The 26,799-nt window shown below is 45.9% G+C and overlaps 1 protein-coding gene across 10 annotated transcripts in view; it reads right to left on the minus strand.

Moving 5' to 3' along the window:
* Positions 1-107: 107 nt before the first annotated feature.
* Positions 108-26,799, minus strand: part of Sv (paired box protein shaven) — a 153,285-nt gene continuing 126,593 nt past the window's right edge. For 5 of the 10 annotated variants that reach the window (XM_070315378.1, XM_070315356.1, XM_070315362.1 and 2 more), the window contains 7 exons: positions 13,103-13,359; positions 8,278-8,363; positions 7,587-7,887; positions 6,218-6,316; positions 5,341-5,571; positions 4,550-4,645; positions 108-3,515 (listed from right to left, as the gene is read on the minus strand). In XM_070315378.1, the coding sequence (XP_070171479.1) occupies positions 3,286-3,515; positions 4,550-4,645; positions 5,341-5,571; positions 6,218-6,316; positions 7,587-7,887; positions 8,278-8,363; positions 13,103-13,359 (1,300 nt within the window). In that variant the 3' untranslated portion in view covers positions 108-3,285. Of the gene's footprint in view, positions 3,516-4,538; positions 4,646-5,340; positions 5,572-6,217; positions 6,317-7,586; positions 7,888-8,277; positions 8,364-13,102; positions 13,360-26,799 lie in introns of all 10 variants that reach the window. The other 5 variants (XM_070315377.1, XM_070315371.1, XM_070315381.1 and 2 more) reach the window with 5 other exon arrangements.

Here is a 26,799-nt window from a genome sequence, read left to right on the forward strand (position 1 = left end):
TAATAAAGTTCATATAAACGTTATATTTATTTAAAATATATGATGAAGAGGGAAGATAAAGTTATAGAAAGTTAAAGCGTACAAACCACATTCATATAAACCTCATATTTATTTAAAAAGGATGTACAGAGTTTTGTTTGCAAGTATCAACAGCGAGACTCGGCAAGAGCGGCGCACGGAACAAGAATATCACACGGGAGATAAAACGATAAAATAAAATGAGACAATTGTGTGTTCGTTTAAAAAAATCCGCGGCCGCGGCATCTTCGAGTCGAGATCTCATAGAGATTCGCGAATCTACAATTCGCGCGGACAAATTTACATATTTCGCCTATCGCTCGAATGCCGCGCACAGTCATTTATCTCTGCGTTTCTCACACTCAATTTTTCAATATGATAATCGTGCATCGACTGCTTTTTCTCCTATGGAGGCTAGAAAACGTTTACTGCAATATTGCTCTCTCGAAAGGTTCTTTGGCAAAACTTATTACACATAGGTCATCATTACAATTAATAAATAATAAAGGCATTAAATAATAATATAATAAAGATGCATGTGATGATGATATAATAATAATATAATAATATAATATAATAGTAAGAATAATAATCGTGATAAAATAATGAAAATTGTGAAAATAGCAAATAGAATAAAAATTAATATATATATATAATCAGTGTCATTACAATAATATCAATAAAATAACAATGTATAAGTATGCAATAATCGATCGCGGAATAATCGTACCGAGCATCGGACGCAATAACTCAGCCGATGTTTGACCAATCAAGATGCAAACGTACATCTCGTGTACTTACGCGTTGAATATCGCTTCTCGAACTTTTCTAAAACTTATTGCCTTCCACTCGACGATAACGAGCTGGGCAAATTGTGTCATCGGGATTTACAAAGAGCGCAAAAAAAAGGAAATGTTAGCGATCCCTCGCATTTTTTTTGTGCGTTTCTACTTTCCCGCACTGCTTCGTATCATGCTATTGTAAGCGTAAACAATATCGCACTTTGCCGTTCGGTTAGCAATTTAATGATTTCATTTGTAATCGTTAATTACAATCGCTAATTACCTTTGTCAAAATATAAGTTGCTAAAAAGCGTAACGCAAAAGACAGTGCGGAGACGAAACGTTTGATCCTTGCGAGTACGGTCTAATTATCGGACGAAAGGCGATCGATACGGACGGAACATTGGGCGAGAGATTTGGGATAAATTTGGCCAATTGACTGGGGTTGATAATTTCGATTTCGCGAGCGCGTTTTGGATCGACGCTAACGAGTTGAGATAATTTTTTCTTTACATCGACATGATTAACATGATTAAGACGATACTCGTCTTTGAATTTACTTCAAACATATTGCAATATTTTGTTCACTAGCGCACCTTTTTTTCGAGTATATTTGTATATGTGTGTATATGTTTGTGTGTGGCGCGTGTGTGACTAGAAATTGTCGGATTAAGTATCGCCAAGCAATTTCTGATCTACAACATTATACGGCGTACTGATTGAATTAATTCGAGACGCATGAAATTGGTAGCGCGTGCCGCTGCCGAAGCGTCAATGATTAGCGCGATTATTAAACCGGGAACTGCTCTCTCGCGCGAGTGTAATTTCTCATTAAAAATCACCGACGCCCGGCCACTAATTGCGCCTTCGTGATAATCTTTTCTAGGCGCGTTCCGCCCGACGGCGAGCGGGAAGCAGTACGACTTCCGCCGCAAAGCGGAAGCGCGTCGAACGGAACGGGGAAACGAGCGTGATCGCCGGGCCGTCGAGGAAATGTCCATGCGCCGACTTGTGCTAATTATCACGAATACGAATGCTCTCCACGGCCCTCAATATATCCTGCTGCGATTCGCGTACTTACCATGATAAAAAAAAATTTTTTTTTATCATGAATTTGTATCGATAATGGGTAAAAAAATGTTACCTTTCAATTTTAGAATTGTTTAAACTATCTCTTTTATTTCAATTGTTATCTTCGTTATTTTCTTTTTTAATTAGATCTTACGTCGATCCTATATACGCCGCTCGCGATTATGCGTGATAAATCCGTGCGGAAAGGCCGCTCAGAACCGGCACGCTTTTTGCCGTAGATGCGCGATGTGCTCGTTCGTTCGACTATCCACGTTACGTGTTATCAATGCCTGTGCGTGCTGCGTGCATGGGTGGTACGCGTATGACATGTATATGTGTTTGTGTGTATGTGTATGTATGGTCTTTGGTTTCTACAAAAAATATATATAATATCCTTAACAGTAGTGATCGTTACGTCGACTCCTGATTTAAAAATCTCAAACTTATCGAGTTATATTCTACGATACTCTTATGGGATGAGGAGGGGTTTGTCGTGTCTACGGGAGAGAAGGAGAAAGGTGCCATCGGGGCACTTGACTTTTATGTTTACACAGATCATATATATATATAATATATATATATTTTTTGTATTCTTATTTATATATGTTCAATTTATATTATATTTACATGATCGGCGACTATACGTTTGCTGACGCAAGCGCGCGCTCGCATGGATCATCGCGCGGAAATTACGTTAACTGAGGATCATTAAATTAAACTATACCTATCGCCGCGTGCTCTGTCCAGAGAGTTGCGGCGATGTCGTCTACGACGCGATCGACTCTCGAATGTTGGAGATTCACTTGCGTCGCCGCCCAATTGTCGGCAATTCACGGGTCGATCTATCGATCGATCGATCAACGCTTGTTTCCTCGAATCGCGACGGAAATAAATAAAACGCGGTGACTGACATTTATAGCGACGGGAAACAGCGGCGACGCGAGGGAACTCTATATGCCAATTTCGACATGATCGACGTCACTCGCATCAAGTTTGCTTTACTTGCTATCACATCGCGCGCGCTCATCAATCAAATCAAAATTCTCAAGTTCTTCCTCCGATCCACGTTTAACGCGATGAGATTCGGAGAATTTCTAGATTCTAGAATCTGTTCAACGTCTGGTGCACTTTACCAGATTTCCATCGACGTCCCAATCTTTCTCTTCGATCGCGCTTTCTTCCTCTTCGATCTTCCTCTGCCGTCGTCGATCCACCGGTTTAATAGATTCCACACGCGAACCTTCCACTGCGCGTTTTCTCGATGCGGTTAAATCAGAGATCATTGCTTAATTTCGACGCGGTGTCTTTTCGTGATATGGCGCCCGTTGTCGCAGTGCCCGCTGCCTCCCCACCGATCGCCGGGATGACACACGGCCGGAGGCCGTTCCTCCCCGGTATTCGCGCGATTCGACCATCAGGCGAGATAGAGGTCCGTCGGTGTGACGGAGGTGTGGTCCGGCTTGGTACACGCGCTTCCGGTCGGCGAGGCCGCGCTAGCCCCGCTGCTGGCTCTGGTCGCCGCCAGAGGCGAACGGCTGGCCACGTCGGCGCTGCTCTCCGGACCACCGCCGGTGCAACCGCTGCCAACCCCCTGCTGCGACGTGTGGGTGGACGTGTCTCCGTTGCAGTAGTAGTACGTGGAATCTGGAACGAAATTGGGCGATTTCACGTTCGTCGCGGTTAGAATCTGCAGGTCTCTCTGTCTGTGTCAACAATCTATATTCCTACTCAACGTATCGCGCGGCGATAACGCGACAAAATCCTTTCCTTTAATTCCATGGATTTGCGATTAACGTACTGGAAACGTTGCCCTTGTTTACGTTGCGCGCATCTAAATTTCTCTCGTCTCATGCCCAATTTACGGCGCTGCATATTCAGGCGGTTTCTTCGCAACGACGTTTTCCCGCGCGGAATTAAAATGGAATAAATTGCTTTCCGCGGTGCACACCTATCTAATTTTCGCGTTTAATTATAGCATCTCACGTAACGCTCGCGTGGAATATCGGGAACGAGGAGGAGGAATAAGTTGAGCGTGCGCGCCGACAGGGAAAGGGGAGCGATATCGCGAACGGATCTGCGTTACGTGTCGCGGATTAATTGCGTATCGCGTGTCCGATATATGTAAGAGAGAGAGAGAGAGAAAAGACTAGTTTATTATTCTATTCGCTTCTCTTTGTTTTCTGCACGCGCGTTCTCCTCTATATCTATGTACGCTCGCGGAGGGAGAGGGTATCGCGATCTTTGCGTAGCATCGCGCAATCTCGTACGCTACAAAGGATTGAATCAGAATCTTATTAGAACGCATGAACCAAGTAGCTCGATGTTACCTAAATCGAATCGATTAATTCGCGTGTTAATAAGGAACGAAGTCCTACTTAGATTGTACAGTATTGCGTCCGCGACTCGCGTACCTGCCAAGTACAATTTTTGTCGGGAGCAAAGTTTTTGTATCTCCGAATAATGCATACTGTGTAATTCCTGCGATACGAATTTTACGAAAGATACGATTTTCACGCATTTACAACGGGACTGCCGGTTCCGCGAATGGCCGCGAATTTTCTCCTCCTCGATAATCGACGGCGCTGGTTCGGAAGAAAAGGAAATTGCAGCCGCCGTGTTTTCGTATATTCTCGATTCATCCCTAATCTAATCGGTACTAATACTCACTGTTTACTTACTGAGCAACCCGCTTGTCGCTGCTCCATAACCATAGCCGCTGTACGGTGCACTTGAGTACTGGGAATACGCAGCGCTGTACGCGTAATCGCCACCACCTGAACAAAAGTCGATGATAAGCTGATTAGCGCGAGTTGACAGACAGCGTTGACAGACGTTTCCATCCAACAGTTTTTCGATATTGTCGACTATCGTTATGTTAATGTCTCAATTAATTTTCGAAACTGGTCTCGCGGTTACGCTCGCGCGCGAAAGTACGCCAGTAATAAGGAATATGTAATTTAGACTCTCGCGCTGCGCAACTTGACTTTATAGAGTAATTAAGAAATACACGGCATTTGTAGCAGTGCTTATTACTATTCCTCGAGATAATCGATCTTGCTACAATTAGCATTAAACAACGTAGTAATAACAATTCTCTTTGGAGAAAAGAAATGTTGAAGATAAATAAAAAAACCAATTATATTTTATTCCGCAAAAAGTACAGTGGAAAAATAAGAGTTGAATATATTATTTCGATTATATATGCGTATCTATTAATGATAAATATGTGTCGTCATAGTATCTTTCATTGGTACGCGATTGTCTCTCTGACGGAGTGAATCCGTCGTCCTTCGGGGCAAAATTGCCATTGCTGCATCGCCTCGAACTGGTAAATCAGCGCTCCTCTGAGAAAGAGCACTGACTTACCCTCCGAACATACCGCCGAGCCCGGTTCAACCCCCGAAGGGTATACGAGCGCGCTTGTCCTTGACAGACGGTTAAGCAAGCGGTTGTGTCTGATTGTACTCACCGGTGGCGTAGTGTCCGAAACTTGGAAGCATCGTCGAGTACGGTGGTATCGCAGAGGCTACTTGGGGCTGAGAAACTGGCGGCTGCAAGACCGTCAGTCCGGGATCCCCTCCGGGGGTGTTGGGGGCCGCGGGGGTGGCGTTTGTCTCGTTCTGCAACGAAATCGGGGGACTTTGCTCGCCCCCACCGGCCCCCACCCCGACATACGATACTGCGACGGTACCGCTCTCTGCTATGGCCATGCACAACACAACACGACATTCGAGTCAAGCACTAGCTAACGATCAGCGCCTTACGTCTAAAGCTTAATTAAATAGTTTCGGTAGGGAAAAGAGTCTAGGATCTGGGATTTCGATTGCTTCGAAATATATTTTAATCAGTGTTTTCTGTATTTAAATCTATTTTCAATTCCTTTCACTTCTTTCTGACAGTATCAACGTGCATATGACACGTTTGAATCGATATAAATTTTATTCTTGAATAAATAGAAATTCTCCGTTACGTATGCAAGAATTAACAATGCATTGTTTTAATTCGGCTCAAATGTAAAAATAAAATGTGATAAGCTAAGAAAATATATAATCGAATGCTATTATCTCTTTGAGATGTAAGACGATTGCAATCTCATATGTGTGTTTTTGATTCGTCGGACATAAAATACGCAAGTGGATAATAGGAGGATTTTTACGAAGACGGCGGGAGATACCGCGCTTAATCTCGCGGTTAATAATCGATGTTGATAATATACACTCGAGACATATATTAGTTGGACACGCGTATATCCGAGAGAGACTCGATAAAAATTTTATGCTCAGCAAAACAGATGTACATAACTCGGCGCGATAACCGTAAGAGAACTAAAGAGGCGGCGAACTCACCGGTGGTGTGGTAAGGAGACATGTTAGCCCCGTCCAATGTTTGGCTCAATTTTAGTTCTTGCATCGTCAGTGGCGCGAGCGGCGTCAAAGTACCACCTGCTATTAAGGGATCCCCATTTTTTCCGTTATTGCGGTTGTCGTGTCGTATCGTCGGCGGACGATCAAGGCGGAACGTTAAAAGATCGGTCGCGAAGAACGCGCATACGTTTTCTCAGAGATTTTTTGCGAGTATTATTATAAAAAATGGCGCGAAGAGATCTATACGAGGCAAATTGTTTCCCTTCACGTCCATGCATATTACGTTCAATGCTGCATCGAAAAGAGTCAAAGTACTTTCGCGTACGAATCACTTTACTCCGCGATACTACTACATATTAACGGCGGGGCAGCAAGTTGCGCGATCGCGACTTGGACCGTTTATATCATCCTTCGAAAATCTTTCGATCCGGGGCGAAGATTCTCGATTGAATTTCATGAGATGAAGCCGCCGTTACACGCCTCGCTTCGTCCATTCCGAAAAGCAACGATCGAGAGAATTCGCGGCGTGGCGCGACGCGACGCGACGCGACGCGGCGTGACCGAGTTTGCTCGCAACACGTGCTCCATCGGAGAAAGTTCCATTCGTGTGTGTTGTGTACCGGTTACTTTTCAATAGCTCGTACCGTCCGTATACGTTCCGCCGTTGATCGATCGCCTTTAAACGGCGCAAGAAAAGTAGAGAGCGAGATAAAGAGTGGAAGAATGAAAAAAGAGTGAATATATATGTACGTGATAGGAGGATAAGCGAGAAAGATGAAAGAAAGATCCACCAAGATGAAACCCCGACGATATCATTTTGATAAGAAATGTACGATAAAAAGAGAAAGAGGGAGAGAGAGAGAGAGAGAGAGAGAGAGAGAAAGAGAGAAAGAGACATTTGATGAGAGAAGTGGAGCGCTATTCCCTAAAGCTGAAAACACCGAAACCACCGTATGGAGCCTCCCGCCACCTCTTCTGCCGCTGCTTGGTACAGCTCATGCATTATTAAAGCCATGTATTTAGCCGATATGGGTATGCAAAGCAAGACATAAGCCGCAATAATAAGCATACAGGGAGGAGACGAGATGAGGAAGGGGAAGAAAGAAAAAGAAAGAGAGATGAGTCCTTGGGAGGGGAAAGGAAGGAACGAAGGAAGGTGGTGGACTCGGTATATGACATTACGTACAAGAGGTTGTGGCGCACACACTGCCTAGAATTTCTGTACGAGGGGAGGAACGGTAGAGAAAGAGAGATAGATAGACAGATAGATAGAAAGAGAGAAAGAGGCCACGCTGACAGGGTTGGGGGTAGTCGGAGAGCGCCGGAGGGTGAAAAGAGAGGGAACGCTCACCTATGGTGCCCCCTATGGGCGGAGTGTAGAGATGGGGCGTTTGCGCTTGCGTCATCGTACTGATGGTGCCCAGGGAGTCGTACAGCTCGGCGGAGGTGGCAATAGCGTTCCCGGGGAATCCGCTGTGTTCGTAGTAACCGCCGTTACCTCCGCCACCTCCACCGCCGCCGTTTCCGCCACCACCTCCGCTGTTGCCATTTCCACTACCGTTTGTGTTACCGCCGTTCCCGCTGCCGCCACTGCCGCCGAGTTCGCTCAGGAGCTTGTGCTCGTCCTTGATGCTCCATTTACTCGACCACAGCTGCAACATAGACCGGCGGAACCTAAAGTCGAAGTTCGCGAGTTGGAGGGACATCCGAGAACAAACGCCAAGATTGACTTGGATGTTGTAGCTCGATTCGAGCTTGACTCGGTTCCGCGATTACCGCAACCGGTTCAGAGTTATGCGGAGATTCTATGGAACTTCCGCTAGCTTTTGATTGATTAGGGCGTTTTAATCGAGGTATACTATGGTATACACTGGGGTTTGACTTACGCCTTGAGATTACGACCTGATTTAATTCCAATTATCTGTATAGGTAATTAGGTAGTATACATAGTTTGTTACGCGCGATTGAATGCATTTGGAAATAAGAAATTACATATTGAAGAGTGTCGTTGCTTAAAAGAAAATTGTATCGACTTTACTCACGTTTGAATACAATTGATCGCCATTGTAGTTGCTTCTTTGCCTCTTCAAGTCGTTCTCCGTATGGTCGTTCAAGTCGCGATTATCGTCTGTAATCAATTAAGAATTGCGTTTTTACAAGAACAATTTACACTCTTTTTTAATTTTAATTATTTTTCTATTTTCATTCTCACTCAACAGAGGCAGTTGATTCCGATATTCGAGTGAAATATCCGGCGAATGCCATTTCTGTCAGTATCTCGAATTTGATAATTTTAAAACGAACGAGGAAAAATGAATCGAACAGTTCGATCGCACATATAGCAGTTCACACACACGAGCGCCGACCGATCCGATACGCGGTCGGCCTCTTGTATTAACCCACGAATCAAGACACAAATTAAACGTGGCTGGCCGAAACTAAATTGAATCTGTCGAGTGGACGCGGCGCGGAGCGGCTCGCGCGTAGACGGCGTATGGCATTGATAGATAGAGAAACAATTTCGATTCTATTATATGTCTTTATTATCTCTCGGCCGTCCCGGCGGTTTAATATAGGGACAAGCACGTGGGACGAGTGTGTAGTTATTCCAGTGTCGAGGGGGGGCGGATGGGCATCGCGAACCTTTGCCGGGGATGGAGGTCGAGAACGGAACCGACCGGTGAGAGTTACAGGGACGGACGAGTAGAGGAAGGAGAGGAGGGAGGGCGAGGAGAGAGAATGACAGTACGAACGTAACGTGGCTGGTAGTGGGGGTAGATGGTCCAACATTCTGGGGTATCTCGAATAATTAAATGACCATCCGAGGGTGGGACGAACGGGGGTGGGAAGGAGGAAAGGGGAAGGGGCGCCTAGCATAGGGCTCGTTAAACCTCCCTGTCAAGTTGTGATTGTCCGGCCGGTCGAGAGAGCGACGGTCGACGACCATTCGAGCGGCAGGGTTTGTTCCTGGACCGCTATAAAACCCTCGTTTCAAACACGGCGGCGCCGGCGGTCTCCCTGAATCTCTCTCTCCTCCCAGTTCTGCTCGAATTTTACGATTCGATCGGCCGAGTTAATCGCGGCCGCGTCGCGCCGCGGCGTACAAACGCGTACCGCGTTGCTGCACGATTTTACTAAAGTTTAGGGCGCTTCCTGGGAACGTCGCTATTCCGTTTCATATACGCGAATATTTCGGTTGATGAGTTGATAAGATTGTTAATCGGCCGTCAGTTTTATCACGCAAAGGTTCATCGTTTTTCCTTTTATCATTGTCACGCGCAAAATTGTGAAAAAATAATTTTAAAAATCATTTTTTTTTTTTGCTCAGATTTTATATAGAATACCAATAACGACGAACAATGAAAATCACAATCTTTTCTAATAGTTAAATCTTATATTGATATATTTGAAAATTGTATGCGTTCTACTTTTTTTCTCGGTTTTGTACACTACGATGTCGAAATTACCGAAATCGCTTGAGGAAGCGTGCTTTTATACGAATCGAAATTTGCAAGCTTCGGAAAGTCGAAATCATCGTTGGTCCTCGACAGATTTGACAGCGAATGAATTATGTCGTGCGGAAGGAAGGTCAGCGCGTCCCCCTTAAAAAGAGCAGTAAATCGAATAATTCGATTGATGCTCCAAAGGGCAAAGTACGAGCGCTTGCGCAAGCTTTCTCTCTCTCTCTCTCTCTCTCTCTCTCTCTCTCTCTCTCATTCGCGTTATTCGAAAGCAATTGAGTCAATGTTAAGCAATACAATACACGGGTAATAATGGACTCTAGGGCGAATCTGGCCCCGCGGCGTATCCCCTAACGTCCAGGGGATGTATAGGGTGGAACACGCCGGGCTCTGGGATTCTGCATAGGGCCAGAAGCGCGCAGATGTAACGCGACAACAAACAGCCCCGATAGATTGCAACGCTTCCCTCGAGAGGCCGTTCGTAAATTCGTAATAAGCTCCGGGAACTTTGGGCACGGGTATGTCTTGGCTCGTTCGTCCAAGGCATAAATAATCGGCCGCCGCGCCGGGACCGATTTTTCTCGACCGATGAGTCTCAAATTGTGCAAACATCCGCCGAAAATTTCTTCAATGTATATATCTTTAGGCGTTTGCATGGTTAAAAATAATCGATTCTAGCAATTATACCACAAACAAACACACTTATTGTTAATTTTCAATCACGTCCGATTTGGAATTCCTTTAATAAGGGTTAAAAAAAGCGCGCGGAAAAAGTTAATAATGATGATTTTATTTTTAATTATTTATTTATGAAAAATAAATATGTAATATTTGCAATATATATATATTGTTCAAATAATTTTATATTATTAAAATTGTGCATTCAAACTCATCAATATATCATTAATCTCCAATAAAATATTAACATAAATGTATAATGCTCTCATAGGGATACGAGTTGTTTATTGATTCAAGTATTATAGACATAAATGATTACGTAAAAATTGCAAAATTCTAAACACGCGATACTTCCTGTCAACATGAAATTAATTCGTGTATGCACTTTTGTTTTCTCTTTAAACATTACGCGTCAAATTCGCGCGAAAGTTTGCCTGTTACGTATGGTTAATTCAGTTATCAGAAATCATCATCTCGATGTCGTAACTCTTATTAAAGGAATCTTTTAGTTGGACTCAGCCGTTACAAAATAGCGTCTCAATCGCCGAAGAGTCGAAGCAGGATCGAACGCGCTCTGTAACAGTTTTTCTCGAGTGCCTCTCTCCGGCTGAAGAGTATTTCATTAAATTTGAGCACTTGCGGTCGATTTCTGACGCAGCGAAGGCAGCGGAGGAACGCTCGTTGAAATTCCAGACAGTTAGGCGGTACATGCGTACAACACGTTACGTGCACGCCGATGGTCTCCCCGGGGGACAGGGAGGCTAATGTGTCGCCGGGGCCCGAGATAGAAGCCGCCTGTGGTCTGTGAAGTTTATAATCTAATACGTATAGCTCTACCCTCTCTCGACGCGAAAGCGCGCGCTCGCAAAACATTGAGTGCTTTCGCCGCGGATGCGACCGCTTTTGCGGCCGCGTATATCGCCGCTCTCATAATCCGATTATATTGAATTACCCGTGTACCCATCGGCATACGCGTACACACACGTACGCATACGTATATTCTACTAGTCGCTCGAATCGATATACTGGAATCTCGCCGCGAAACGTGCGCTCGCGGAATTTTGATCGAGCTTACGCGCGGTTTTTGTCGGCGTGTACGTTTTGCGGAATAGAATTACGTCTGTTCCGCGGAATCACGGCAAATCGTATTAGCCTAATAGTCTTTGGTGACACGAGTAGAAAGGATGGAGAATTCTATTGCCTTCGAATATCGGAGGACAATTTTCCTTCTCTTTTTTCTTTTCTCGATAATTTCGCACCTCGTAAACCTCGGGATCGAAACGCGAGATCGACGTCGAAAATTCTCTCTTGCCCTCTCTCTCTCTCTCTCTCTCGTGAAGCTAAAACGCCGTAGTCGGTCACGTGTACGCGGCACGTGTCAAGAATATTTCGGGCCGCGTTATTCACGCAATGACAGCAGAATGAATCGCAACACGTGCTCGGCGACGTTTGACTGATAACCTTGCTGCGTTATGCGGCTAATCTTGGTTCGCTCGCTTGGGGCGCAACGAGTGTTCCAAGTGGCTCGATCGTCCGCAAACGAGACTAGAAAATATCCCGGCTCGAAACGTTTATCCCGATAGACAAATGCTCGTCGGGCATATAATGCACTTCATGCTCTATTTGCATTGTTCATTTCATTCGTTACTTGAATTACTATCGCTCAACGTTATTGTAAAAAGTTGTACTTGGTATAAACGAGTCACGATGAGTCACTTGTAACGGGATCCGCGTTTGTCATTAAGCCGTTAACGAATCCCTCCTTTCGCGAATTCCATCTTTGCCTCTGATTTTAGTAGACATTACAATTGAATGGAATATTATTCGCAAACCTTTGTTCCGCGACTAAATAAGGCAGCGAAAATTTGGAATGCTCGAAAACAAGACAATAAACGCGCACAAATTGATGCTGGAGGTTCTCGCGACATCACCATAATATTAACATCCGAGTCTTTCCGAAATTGTCCAACTTTTCCATTGTCTCCGCCCCTGACGTGTAAATTTATTTAACTTTCGTCGATTTACTGAACCGTGACGATGATATAAATGCTATCGTATTTCTTACTTAAAACTTACGTGTCGCGCAATTATCGCTAATTTTCATACGACAAGTTATTGCGACGTCTCACCGAACCAGTCTACTATTATTCTGTTTTTGGATTTTAATCTCTTTCTAAAAGTTTAAAATAAAAATATTGATAATTAGCAGAGTATTTTTTCATGATCTGAAACTTTCGAATTTTTAGAAATCACATTACAAACCGGTTTAGCAACTGATTTATAAAACTGCGGACAAAAAATTACTTCACGGATTTCTTCTAATCCGCAAATTGATTAACCAATCAATCCAACTCTATATCGATTTTAATAAAATACAGTATTTAATTATGCTAAAAAATATATGTATATCGATTTTATTTTTCTTTCTACGTACAACCGTACCATCTTAACTATTGAAATATGTTACAAGATAAGCTCGTCGCTATTCGACTTATACATATACTCGCGATATTAATAACATTTCATTCCTTCACGCGATACTTTCGTACCGTAGTGTCTGAGATTTCTGCAAGTTCAGTTGCAATTCGCCATCTAAAGCGATCTCGCTGCCGATAATAAACGTATTAAATAATATTGCACGATGACGGGGCATCGACGGAGAAGAGGATACGAACGCAGAGGAAGTCGGGGTCAGCGACACGAGCGAGAACATTCACGAGTGACTCACCGTCAACGCTGCGTTTCCTCTTGATGCTGTTGCCATTGGGATCCTGATGATGCGCCGGGATACCCAGGATGCCACTGATGCTGTAGGCGTTGGGTGCGGTGGCAGCGGGATGACCCGCCGCTGTCGCAGGTGCGTGTGCTATCACCGACACGGAACCGCCCGAGCCTGGCTGACCTTGTTGCTGACCTTGCTGCTGCTGCGCCTGCTGTTGCTGATGCGCGTGCTTGGCCTTCTCCGCCGCCTTGTTCCTCACGATCCTGCGAACAATAGGTCAGGCGCATCGTGTAATAAAATCGCCATGTCATTGAGAGACGCGTCTTTCTCTCTCTCCTTCTTTCTCGGTTAAAAATCCGAATAGATTACGCCGGCTGGTAATAAATCGCGCGACGGCATTCGCCGATTTGGATCTTATTGAAAATGCTTTTGGCGCAGAAGATGCATCTTCTGCCGCGCGCGGGCTGCTATATCTGTTAATACATAGTGACTTGATAGCGCAACAATGAAATAACACAAAGTACCGATTGTTAATTCCGAATCCCTTGGACGCGGAGCGATTCGCCTTTCGAGATCGACGATGAGGCCTGGGCATTGTTACGAGACAAGATCTTCCCGTCGAGCTTGCACGATTCTTCACGCGATGATAAAGCGATGATCGAGATATCGAAGCATCAGTCGTTCGGATTGTTAATTCGAATATCGCTCGAGTTGTTTAACGCGTAAAAGTTTCGAACGGATATTTGTCGATGTTTGTTGCATCTTATTTTTCAAGACATCTCATCTCGCGAAGATTTCTCCTGCTAAAAGTGATATCTTCGCTTCCTCCTCGAGAGTCTCTGTTAAAGCGTTCAATGAACGAGCTGTCCCGACAAAAGTAACGATTGTTCATTCCAGTTGCATCAAAGCCGATCATAAATCCTGACATTGCCGCTTAGAGCGCGAGCCCAACGTCCGCTCGACTCCACCGGCGATAACCCGGTACGTAGCCGCCCCGCGCGATACCAATCCGCGAGTCACGGATTACACGATGATTAATTACGATTACGCGGGTCACTTCGCGCACAATCATTCTCCTCTGACGTCTAGCTAGAGCTAGACCTACCTATCTATCTACCTACCGCGAGCGTGCGCGCACACGCGCGCCAAGAGACGCGAGGCCATTGTTCGCCATCGGATAGCGACCGAATGACTTTGCGAAACCTTGCCGCGTCGCGTCGTAATTCGCCGTTGTAAGTCCTCGAAGAGGACTCACCGAGTCCATGCTATAACGAAGCGCGCCGCGGCCATCTCGACTCGAAGCACTCTTGCCCCTCTTTCCACTCCGGTCGTGCACGAGGGCGTGTGTGCATCGGCCGCTTATTATCCGTGATATATTGCGCGTGCGGTTTCAATGGTCAGCCGCTCTCTCGACGTCGGTATCAATTACCGCGTCGAATATTCACGGCGGCGCGCTATTAATTCCGCGCGCGCGCTCGTCTCGCCGCGAAGCGTCTTGCGCCAAGTACGTCGCCCGGTACGTCCTTTCGGCCTTGGATGATTTAACGCTTTCGCCGTGAGTTACGGCTGACTTTTCGCTCTCTCGCAGGACGCCTCGTCGTAACGCGCGCGGTCTGGTGACGAATCGACCGAGTCCATTTTCTAAGAGACTCGCGTAAGTAGAGGCGGCATTTTTCACGTGGCAACTGTAATATGGATTTGAAAAAAAAATCACAATAATCCTGAGAGAAATTATATGATATACACTAACTTTTCAATTTTTCGCGGGATTATCGGATTTTTCCGACTATGCGGAAATAGTTGATTGAACTCTCGTTTTTCTTTCTATTTGAAAGAACTATAAAAATCTATTATTATGTTTCTCTCTAAAAATGTACATGTTTGGGCGAAACAATTCGTAGGAATGACACATGCGACATGTACACGTGGTCGCAGAAGCTCCTTTTCGACGATCTCGTCCTTTTTCACTCTGTAATGCACTTTGGAGCGGGTCAGGTCAACGATTCCTCGTTGGGATGGGCCAGTACGTAATGGATCGACATTAAGTCCTTCGTTTCTGCCGTGGATGTGTTTGTGGGCTAGGTAATCGTGGGGGTGCGAGCAACGACGATCAATCAGATGACACCTGTTGCCCAACCTCCCTCGTTCGTTCGTTCGCCACCTTCGCCAATTCGCAACAATTAGCAGCGATCCTTATCAAGGTTAGACTCTAGGGTGGCCGGGATACCAACGATCCTAAACTGACGAGTTATCGTGCGTCGCACCCCACATGTGGAAGTTCCACACCTGTAATAATTAATCGTCCTGTCGCGTTTTTCGATAACTCAATTAACTGACGATCATTGCTTTACATGTATTAATCATTGACTAATTAATACATTTGCAGAATGGCTTATTAAAATTTCAATAGAAATGATCTGCAAATATAGTGTATATGCATATACATATTTGATTTTTTTAAATATGAAACATTGCCCGTATGTTTACTTTTTTGATTGCATTTAATTAGATATTATCTAATTTTTATAATTCTTAATATTTTTGAACTCGTATGTAATATGTAAATGTAGTTTAAATTTAGACAGAATGTTGAAATTTTTTGTGATTTGTAAACGAAGCTAAAAGATTTATCGCGGAAATATTACATTTTTTGATGTAGTACCGCTAAATTGAAACTATTGAATACTTTTATACTTTTAACTTCAACTGATCTAATTGGTTACGTTTAGCAGAGAGTTCTCATTTTTTTTTTTTTTTTTTTTTTTTTTCAGAGAGAAAGAGAGCTAAGCCAATTTTAATAGGAATAGATGAATCAGTCTTAAAACAGATAAATTTTTTATAATAACTTAGTTGTTTATTAAATTGATAAATTAATTTTATTCCATTAATAAATTTTTCAAGAGAACTTTTGTATGGAAATAAAAATAATGTAAATAGAGAATGTGTTTTAGACAAATATTGAAACACTTTAAAACATGTATATTTTTCTATCTTTGATTTAAAATAAAATCTGCTTTATATCTCTTCTCTCCCGGGATTATTGTATAACCAAGAAATAGGAATTTAAAAAAGGTATATATTTGTGAGAAAAATGTATATTTCTTCGAAGAAGACGTTATGGCATTTCGTAATCTGATAAAAATGTTCATTCGCTGTATAGCCAGCGATGCGTTATTCTTTCTCCACGAGTGAAACGTGAGAGGCATTTCGTGAATGATGAAAATCAGGCGCGTGGCTTCCGCGAAACGGTACGTAACGATTTCGCTCGCGCGGCATAACGAACGTAATCGACGATCTAATAAATGCAACGGCGTCCGGAGGAAAGGAGGGTAGGTCCTTTTGCCACAACAGGTGCAGATTGTATCGCGATATAGATGGCACGAACCGACCGTTGCGATACGAGCGCGCTTCTTGTTCGACGAACGAATGTGAGCGAGCGCTTTCGCCTTAAAATTCATTCGCGCGCCTCGGCGCTCTAATTAACGTAAGCCTCTGTAAGCGCGCTCGTTATCGATGCATTGCTAAATATCAGCGCAGCCGACGAGTAATTTTCTATGCTACCGGGCGGGGGATGAGGTAACTCGCCGAAGACCAATCGACGAGTCGGCCTATTTTTACGCAAGCCGATCGTGTTATATTACGTATTATCGTTCTCGCGACGTTTTATATATATAGTCGAAAAATTATTACGTAGATCTGACAAGAGAGAGAAGCAGTATCCAGAAAAGATTCTTCCGAGACGAGAGTGATCAGAGAGGTTTTGTTCGCGAGACATTTCATTCTTCCAAAAAAAAAGAAAGAAAAACCATTATTTTTGAAAGGGAGAAACTATATCGATCCCGCGAAAACAGGGAATACCACTAAAAGCAGAGTATGAGAGAAAGAGCGAGAGTCTTTTATGGACAGAGGTTGCCGGGAAAATAGAGAAACGATGAGAACGAAGTTCGTACGACGTAACCCCAACATTTTCCTGACGCTACAACAGTGTTTCTCCCTTCGTGCTCGATTCTCCACTCTTGTTCTTCTCTTTCTCGCCTCTTTGTTTCTCTCCCTCCCTTCTTCTCCCTTTTCCTCCCTTCCCCTACCTTTCCGGTACTTCATCTAATCATTGAGTGTATACCCTTTCTTCTGCGCTTTTCTCCGTCCGATTCTCGTTGCGATCTGCAACGCGAGACGGTTCCAACACAGATTTCACGATCTTACTTCTTACATCTATATAATTATTTATTTAGTATTTACGCGACATAAGAATGATCGCGATCGATCTTTTATAATGTCACGTGGCAGCTATTAAAGACTGCATTTATTTTGATCCCACGATCGAATCGCACTCGTAATTGCAACTATATCCGTCGCTTGAATCTTGTCTCGAACCTAGAGTTCAATCGTCGCGCATCGTAAACTTAAATTTCCGCTCGCATCTCGGCGCGGATTTGTGAGTTCGCCATCTCGGGGGTTTGCAGGTCCGTCGCCGTAAAATCATGCGGTGGTTTTCGTTCGTGCGCGAGAGAGTGGGGGAGAAGAAGGTGGTGGTCCCCTTTCCTCCGATCTTCTCGAGCGGCGAAAGGGACGGGTGGAAGGGAAATTTCCGCGAACGTCACGTAACGACGTTCTCCTTCGCTCTCACGGTTACGACGCCTAAGAGAGAAACCCCTTGGAGGTGGCGCCTCTCGGAGGAAGGTTTGGTAGAATTATGAGGGTAGAGCCGTGTCGGGGGTGCCACGTGGGAAGAAGCTATGCCTCCCCTGGCGCCGTCAGATCGTTCCCCAACGGCCACTCCTGAACTAAACTGCTTCGCTACCTACCCCGAAGTGCCATCTCCCACCCCCCCAAAGTCAAGCTTCCTTGCCGTTCGCTTTAAGTATGCGGATGTCGCAGCCGCATGCCGCTTAAATCTCGGGATTGTACTTGGAAATTTGAAGAAGAAAAACGAGATAAATCATTTGTTCTTTGAAGCTGTATCGCGCTACAAACGCTAGAGACGGGAAAATGGACGAAAAGCTGCGTCGCGTTTCTGTGTATCACAATTTCTATGTTTCATCTCGCGTTTTTACGACTGCGAGGAAACTTTGGAAAAATACGTATTTTTTGGATAACGGGGCGAACGGTGGATGTGTAAATCGTCAAGGTTGTTCGAGCGCGTCCGGCGACTATACGTCTCGAATACGTCGCCGATAACGACGCCGAATGGCTTTTTATATCGGGCGGAATTCATTTCTAATAAACCGATAGAGTGACCGCGGGAATAAAACGAACGCGTACGAGTGTTACGCAGGCCGGTTTCGACGATAGAAGTTTGCGTCGTCTTTTCTACCTTCCTCCCTCCGCGATTCCGTCACGGCCAGGAAAATCGTAGTAGGCAAGCCACCGTGTACCCGTGGCGACGTTTCGAGAGAACAGGAGCGTGGGCGATGGGTTCGTGGCACGTCTCTGGAACCGCAAACTTTAATGTCGACATTACTTTTATGCACGACTTTATGCCAAGTATCCCATCAAATATATGACCCGCACACTTCCCCGGTCTGGAGAGGAAGAGAGAGAGCGAGCGCGCTACCTTCTTCCCCCTTTCTCCTCCTCTACTTACCCGATCCTGCCCTCGACCTCGTCCGCGCGGCTAAATTATTGCGAATAAAACTTTATACTCAAATTACCTCTACGCCAACTTTATCGCATTTCGTCGGCGCTGCTGGGGCCGTTGCTAGCTTCTCCCGCCATCGTGGTTCTCCAACCTTCTTTCCCTACGTCGAGGGTTGGTGTGTGACCGGGCGGATTTAAATTCTCTTCCCGGCGGGGATCGGGATTAATTTCTTCGGATTTCGAAACGCGATTATTCCTATACGCTCCTTACTATTCCTTACATACAGCTTTCGACCATCTGCCGATATTGCTTCGCTGATCAATGATCTAGAAGACTCGAAGAAAAATATCACGAACCGCCGACGGGCGTGGATCTTGATCACGGCGTGGGCGAGAAGGGACAGATCGATGGTTGTCAATGAACCGGTAGGTATCGCTCGTTAGCGAACGTACACGCGCTAGTGGTTATCGCGAAATGGTAAGGGTGGTAGGGATTTCCGGATTGTGATGCGAGCGCGAACGATCTGTAATTGTCAATTATCGTGGCGCTCGTTAGGCGTCGGTTGTTATTGATCGCACAAAGTATCAGTGGATCTTGATCGCCTACCTGCGCGTATCGATCGCGGCGGAGGGAAAGAGGAAGAGAGAAGTTTGTGTTTTATTAACGCAAACGAGCATGCTTCATCTCGCAGCGAGTTCAATGTTCGCGCCAAATACTCATTAATAGTGTTATAACTATAATGTCAAATATCGCGGAAACTTTATTTTAAAAATCTCGCGATAATAAAAATGTGTACAATATAAAATATGATAATACATTCGCATAATTTTAGTACAAAATTTGCAAAGAGGTTCGGTGTCCGCATTGAACTCGCAGATAGCAGTTAAACCGCTCTCTTACGGTTTCATGCCGTGCTATTCTTACAAACAAAGGTTGCTGTATTTCACCGACGCATCTGTTTTACACGTCGTTTACCGCGGTTCCGTGCAGCCATAGTATAGACATACAGATTCGGATGTTCTTGAAGTCGAAATTTTCCCACCGTCGCTTCAATTCTCCTCGAAGCCGAAACTCTGCCGTCGTTACTCGCGCCCCCGATAATCGGACAATAAAATAGCATCGATTCGTCTCGATGACAGGATTGAACGATTCCGGGTGAGCCGCGATTAAACGCGCATTAGGGCGCCTCTCGCATTCTCGCGGCATTAATACGGAGCTTTAAAGTTATTACGGATCATTATATGTGTCGCGGGGGCCGGATTGCGGGAGATTTCAAGGGGCTTTCAAGAGGATTTAGCGCTCCCGGGGCAGATGCTCCGTCCGTGGTCCACGAATAGCACCAAAACGGAACTCCTCTCTCGTTAACTCGAAGTCGGATAGAAAGATCGGAGAGGGAGTATTCGTAGAACAGCGGGAGGGAGCGAGACGGAGGCAGGAGCAGCAGCCAGAGAGAGTCGCAGAACTGTTCCGTCGAGAGCTGTAGACACAATACGGAGACTCGCTCCACGGCCATTGTACGCCCTTCAGAATCGCACAATGGCTGGAAAAGGTGTATCCTGATATTCCGTCACCTCTCCCCTTCCTTTTCTCTCTCTCTCTCTCTCTCTCTCTCTCTTGCTCCCTTTCTTCCTCTCTCAAGAGAAGCTGTAATGTATCCCGAGTTACCTGGCGCTTCCACGCGACGCGCTAAGGTGTGATTCTTAAACAAAGGCAATTCTCGCGACGTCGGAGTTTACTTTTTACTGCGCGAAATCGTATTTTCGAAACACGCGACACGTTGTCCCGATGAAAAATCTCTCTTAATTCACGCTAATCTATGTTACCGAATCAATTTTTTCGCTATGCAGACATTGTCGGACATTACGTATAAAGATGTATATTTTTGAAAGATATTTGAAAGATGGATTTATATGTTTGATATTCTATTTTATTTTTGTATCTAATGACGATTTTGCATCTAAGGTGTCAGGTATGGATTAAAACGGTACACGTTGTAGCGCGCTATTCCATGCCACTCTCAGTCATTTTGATGAAGTATCCCCCTCTATAGTATAGCTCGGGATGAGTATATTATTATATGTCGGGACGCGCGCAGGGTGTATTGTCAAACGGCAGCTGCCGGTTTCTCGTGTACACAACTATATTAACTGCGGCTGTACCAGTGACACAATGATCCGTATGTGTCTGTGTGTGTGTCTGTATATGACGCGCACGTACGGAAAACGTGCGGCGTGTTTGTGTGTTTGTTTGCGATGCCGCGCATCCCGACGACAAAAGCTACGCTCCCAACAATGATACCGGCGAGTCAACAGTCACCGGTGATCCTTTAAAGCACAATGTAACACGCGATTTATAATATATATCGTCCCTGCGCTGCGATGCTTTATCCCCACTCTTCCCTCCACGATCATGGGAAGTCAAGAGGATGATCCTTCGTATATCTGCCGTTACGCGCGCGGTGACCAGGAATGTTATTCATAGATGTTTCCTCGCATCCTCGAGAGCCTCGCCCTGTTTAACCTGTTCGACTCGATGACAAGGAGTTACCGTTCAAGACAAACTCGGGTGGGTAGATAAATAATCATCAATCGTCGCGTCCCCGTATTAATCACACGCGCGAGTAATGCGAGATCGTGGCGTAGGTCGTGGGAAATGACATCGCGATTTCGCTCTACGATCGTTCATTCGATCGATTACGCGGCACGATACGAAATACCCTCCCTCGCGATTATTACTCATCGACGATGAGCAATTAATAGCGATGCGTTCGACGGTTCATTAATTATCAATCAATCCAATGATCGAGTGGATATTAAACGCCCGTTTTCTCGAGTCATCGGCAAATAACGCGATTTTTCTCGCCGTATAATTCATGTCGCGAAATTCGCCCCATCATAGATCGGCCGTAGGGTTGTTCTCAGGTTTCGAGTCCGCTCGAGCGCGGTCGTTCACGCTGGTACAGCACTCTCGAGCAACTTTGCTATTCCAGCTCTCGACCAGGAACAAAAGGGACGAAGCATTATGGCCTGGCAGAGTAGGCGACCATCCGGTTTCATTGCGGTTCCGTCTGTCCTCTGACGTTTCCACGGCAACCTGGATTTCGTGCGTCGCCGCCACCGCCACCGCCACCGCCACCACCATCGCCACCGCCACCGCCACCGCCATCGCCATCGCCATCGCCATCGCCATCGCCATCGCCATCCCCATCACCATCACCATCACCATCACCATCACCATCGCCATCGCCATCGCCGTCGTCGTCGTCGTCATCGTCGTCGTCGTCGTCGTCGTCATCGTCGTCGTCGTCGTCGTCGTTGTCGTCGTCGTCGTTGTCGTCGTCGTCGTCATCCTCGTTGTCATTGTCGCCGTTCTCGTCGAACCCCAAAGTATCTGCTGTTCACGAAGAGGAGTTGGAAGAGGGGAAGAGAACACGGAGGACCCGTAATTGTAACTTCATTTCGGGCTAATTTCGGGCCGGAGAGGTATGATGAAACGCGGTAATAATTGCGTTATCCAGACAAAGGACGGTTATGGATACGCGCCGCCGCCACTGCCGGCGTTTCCAACGTGGAGGCACCATCCCCCGGATCCTCCCCCGAGGGTGCTGCTGTGCCGGATAATGTAGGAGGGCCTCCTTCCCTTTCGCTCCCGCGCGCACCGCAAATATGGCTGCTTTAACGAAGGCCGCGGCTATGGTGCACACCATATTGTTCTCCCCGTGGCCATGTGTATGCAGCTATTCGCTTAAACGCCGACATCCCGTCGTTTCAAAAACCACCCAAGAAAGAGGGCTCTGCGATTTTTCATTCGGACTTTAAAAACGCTTCGTTCGATGCTTATGATGTTATCACGTTAGACGTATTTCGCGTTGCGCGCCAAATTTGTCTCATGACAATGCAGTATTGGATCGGAATTTCAGCGGATGTGATTTCATTTCTTTGATCGTAATATCAATGCTAAAGATGCAGCATTCGTCACGGGAATATTATCCGTTCGTCGAGAATGGAAAATGGCGAAACGATCCCTTCGCTGGGATCTCGAATCGAGTGGAGATGACAAATGCGACGATTTGACGGCTTCTCGGAGAAGGAAAATCCTCCCGCGGTGCCGCCGATGGAATGGTAAATAAACTAGCCGGGAATAGGGTAGGCAGGCAGGCAGGCAGGCAGGCAGGGCATTATTTATGGGGATGTAATTTAATAAGCGAAAGAGAGATGAACACAGGGAGATATACCGGTGACGCCGGCCGGAAAGCCGAAAGTGGCATGAAAGTAGCAGCCATCCTATTGGCCGTGTCTTTCCGCGTCCTCCAGGAGTGCTGCCAAGCCATATGGCTCGAGCCGCCACCTCGGCAGATTCGGGAGAGGAGGAGGGTGGCGGGGGGGGGGGAGAGCGCGAAATGATATGGAAGTAATGGAGAGCAAAGCGGACCCCGGTTGCGTCCTCGACGGGAGATTGAGTCGCGCGATAGAGCGGCGACGCCGTCTATCGCCGCACGAGAGAGCGATGACAGATTGATACAATTCCGGCGAGATTCGACGCGACAGATTTCCTGCCAACTGTTGTCGCCGCGTCGCGTCGGTCATTACGTCGAATTAAAGCCGCGGCCGAGAATGTAATCGATTGTGCGTGGATCGCTCAAATCCTCTATCCTCTTCGTCATCTCAAGTACTTTATTCAGCGACAAAGTTTTAATCCACTGCAAGACATCGAACGTTAAAAGCATTAAAAAACTGTGAGGGAGGATAATAACGGAGAAACAATGATCGTGAGATTACTATTTAGAAGATAAATCTAGACAGATCGCGTAAAGAATCTTCAAGCTTAATTTCTAGTTCGGGTAGTGGTCCTTTGGCATCTAACGGACAGAGGATCCCGCGACCGGAATAACAGGAAGTCAAGGGAGCGACGGCTTTTTCCCTTGGCCCTGATATCGACTCTGTCGCAGCTTGCGGCTTCGGGGGCAAACGCGAGAGGCACGCGAGAGCGTGACGTCGGGGGTTGCGTCGAGGAGAAAACGAGAAGAAGGCGGCTGTGAACCCGGCGTAAAGCTCTCGGGCGAACCTCGCTCCTTATCGATCTGCTCCTGAGACTCCTCCGACTAAGAAGGAGGGAGATAGAAAGGGATCGACACCAACAAAGAGAGAGAAAGAGAGAAGGGCGGTGGGCCTTTGCGGGTTTGTATACGTGTAAGATAGACTTCGGTAGAGAGCCGCCTACTCGACCATGACTCCGCAGCCGAAGCCGAGCCTATCAATATTTCCTCCCGAAATTCACCGCGGCTCCTCTTTCGGCAATCCTTCTTTCTTTGTACTCTTCTTTCACAGAGTCTTCCGATCTTGTCTTCATTCTCCTCGATGTCGCGCTCTCGCAATGGATGAATTCGATCGCGTGCGAAATCTATGCATTACATATCTCTCATTTCTTTCTCTTTAATTATCATATGCTTTTTTTACGTACGTCGGACAATTTCCGATTAATACTCCTCCGTTCCGCCAAATGTATTAAATGAATCGGCGACACGAAACTCCTTTTAGCAAAAAAAAAAAAAAAAAAAAAAAAAAAAAAAAAAAAAAAAAAAAAAAAAAGAGAGACGTAAGAACCGTTGCGAAGAAAATGTTCTTTTTTAATCGCGACGTGCATCCCACGATTCGTAAAGAGTGCGAAAAGAGAACAATAGAAGGCTGAAGTCGCTGCGTCGGCGTCTTTGGCGAATAAAGAAGAAGACACGGGAACTGTTTAACGTCCAATCTTCCCTCCGTTTTTCGCCTATTTTTCCGCTCTCCTCAATCCTGTCTCATATACACGGGATATATAACTGTTATTTTTCGCAAAAGCCACTCCATTATCTCGGTCTCTCTCTTCTCGTCCATCTTTTTTACCTCGCGCAACTCCCATGCCATTCCACGCTCTTACCCCTTGCGTCCCGCGGACGTTCTCATTTCGAAGTGCTCCGGCAAAGCAGGACAATACATTATATTAGCTGTATCATTATTTCTCTACCCCGAAAGCTACCTCGCGGCTAGAAAAACCTGGACACGCTCATAATGGGAGAAATCCCGGCGCGCTATAGTCTCTGATGCATCTCAGTTTCCTCGCGGTAAAATCGCGTTTGATATCAAGATCTTTCTTCTCTTCCCTTTTCTCTCTTTTCTCCAAACTAAGTTCCAGTTATGCCAAAGGTTCATCGATGAAAGCGTGATCGCACAAAGTTTCCCCTTTTTATTTCCAATTTTTTCTCAGTCTCTTCTTTTTTGTTTTAACCAATAGTTTACAGTTTTCTAAGAGTCACAGCAATCGTTATACGAGATAAAATCACTGAGCCGTTTGATAACTTACTTTCTCCTTTCGAAAATGCACCATCATTCCGATGAATTGGATATCCATTCGTATCGGGCAGAAATTATATTCGCTTCGACGCTTCGCGGAATATTTAGCCTTTAAGAGACTTCTCTCGTTATCAATCGTTATATAATTAGTACGCCGGACGCATGGCCATTTTCCAAGAAACGCTCGCGCGTTTCTATCCGCTGCTCGTCGAAAGGAAATACATTTACCTGCGCGGAATGGATCGGACGGAGGGTTGCGGGTTTGGTGTACGTGAGTGGGTGATGGTACCGTTGCATATAGATGCATGTAGATAGCGAGCGAGGTAGATAGGTAGGTAGGTAGGTAGGTAAGTATCCGCGGGGTAAGTTTTTCCAGGCGATCTGCTCTCCGGATTCAGATCAATACCCGCCATCTGGGCCTTGAGTCGGGGGAATAGGGACAAGGAGGAAAAGGAGTCGCGTTGGCGAGAAGGAGACGGCGAGACCAAAAGAGAGAGAGAGAGAGAGAAAGAGAAATAGAAAGGTGAGAGCGAGACGGAGAAGTCAGGAGAAGCAGAGGAGATCGTGTGGAGGTGGAGCCGAAGGAGATGGAAGAGTCACTCGAGCAACAAGCCACCGCCGCACCCTCGACGCAATCCTAGACACATCGAAAACCTCGGCCAGAAAGTAATTCCCGTACTTACACACATGCTCGCGTTTTTCACGCTACCGTAACCGCGCGACGCGCGTAGCGAAAGAATGAAAATATATGCGCGCTCACATCTTACGAGCATATATATATATATATATATATATATATATATATATATATATAAAAGACAACTTTACGAAACATCGATTGAGAAATATGACAAAACGCTGATTGCTTTCTTTTTCGGTTATCGACTTTAAAACTCCTTTTTTCGCTCTCTCTTTCTCTCTCTTTCGTGACTTAATTCCATTGTATAAGTTAAACTTTAATATAACGCGCGCATCGTGAAAAAAGACAAGAGAATTAACTAAATTTTGAGGACTGCTATTTCGCGATTGAATCGCAATAGAACAAACGTTCGGCGAAAACTCTCGGCAAAGAGCGTATATTGCAAGTTGGACGTCGCGACTCGTCGCGCGACCGCGACGCGGAATTTAAATAAGTGGCCGCGCGTTAGCACTTACGTCGTTACGTGGGCGCTAACTCATTTGCGTGCGTTTCCATTAGCGGCTGCGGCCCACGGAAATCGCGTTAGTGAATTTCACTTGCCGGCGCAATTCGATTCGCATTACGCTCCATTTCATTATCGGCGACCCCGCGTGTGCGGGAGATAAAAAAAGAGACAGAGAAAGAGACGTGGCAAGAGAGAGAAAGGGAGATAGCTCAGCCCCCTCGAGCGAAAGATAAGGTCTTAGTAGCGACTGATTAAATCTCGGGACATATGTGAGCCGATCAATGGGTACAATCCCTTAGTTGTCTCTCCTCTTTCTCTCGCGATCGCTTCTCTCCATCCCCTTCTTGTATCTTCTCAGTTGGTCGAAAGGACAAGGGGGAGAGGGAGGGGAGGGGGGAGGGGGAAGAGAGAGAAAGACCGACTCGTTCAGTTTGTGCGGTGCTGATACGCTGTAATGCCGTCCCGCGGGAACTCGCTCCCTCCCGCCATCTCGTAAGGGCTCGCTCTACAACGCGGGGTACTCGTGTTCCGTCGGCTCGGCTGGGCGACGGCAAAAACACTTGAATTAATCGGCCCTAGGTCCCGAAGGAACCTGCGAAAGGTCAATAGGATCGGGTCGGCGGACTGGATGCGCACTTATCTCGATGCACA

The sequence above is a fragment of the Polyergus mexicanus genome, unplaced genomic scaffold (assembly GCF_030449975.1).
Source record: "Polyergus mexicanus isolate NDT 795.1 unplaced genomic scaffold, iyPolMexi1.0 SCAF_2, whole genome shotgun sequence".
Lineage (NCBI taxonomy): Eukaryota > Metazoa > Arthropoda > Insecta > Hymenoptera > Formicidae > Polyergus > Polyergus mexicanus.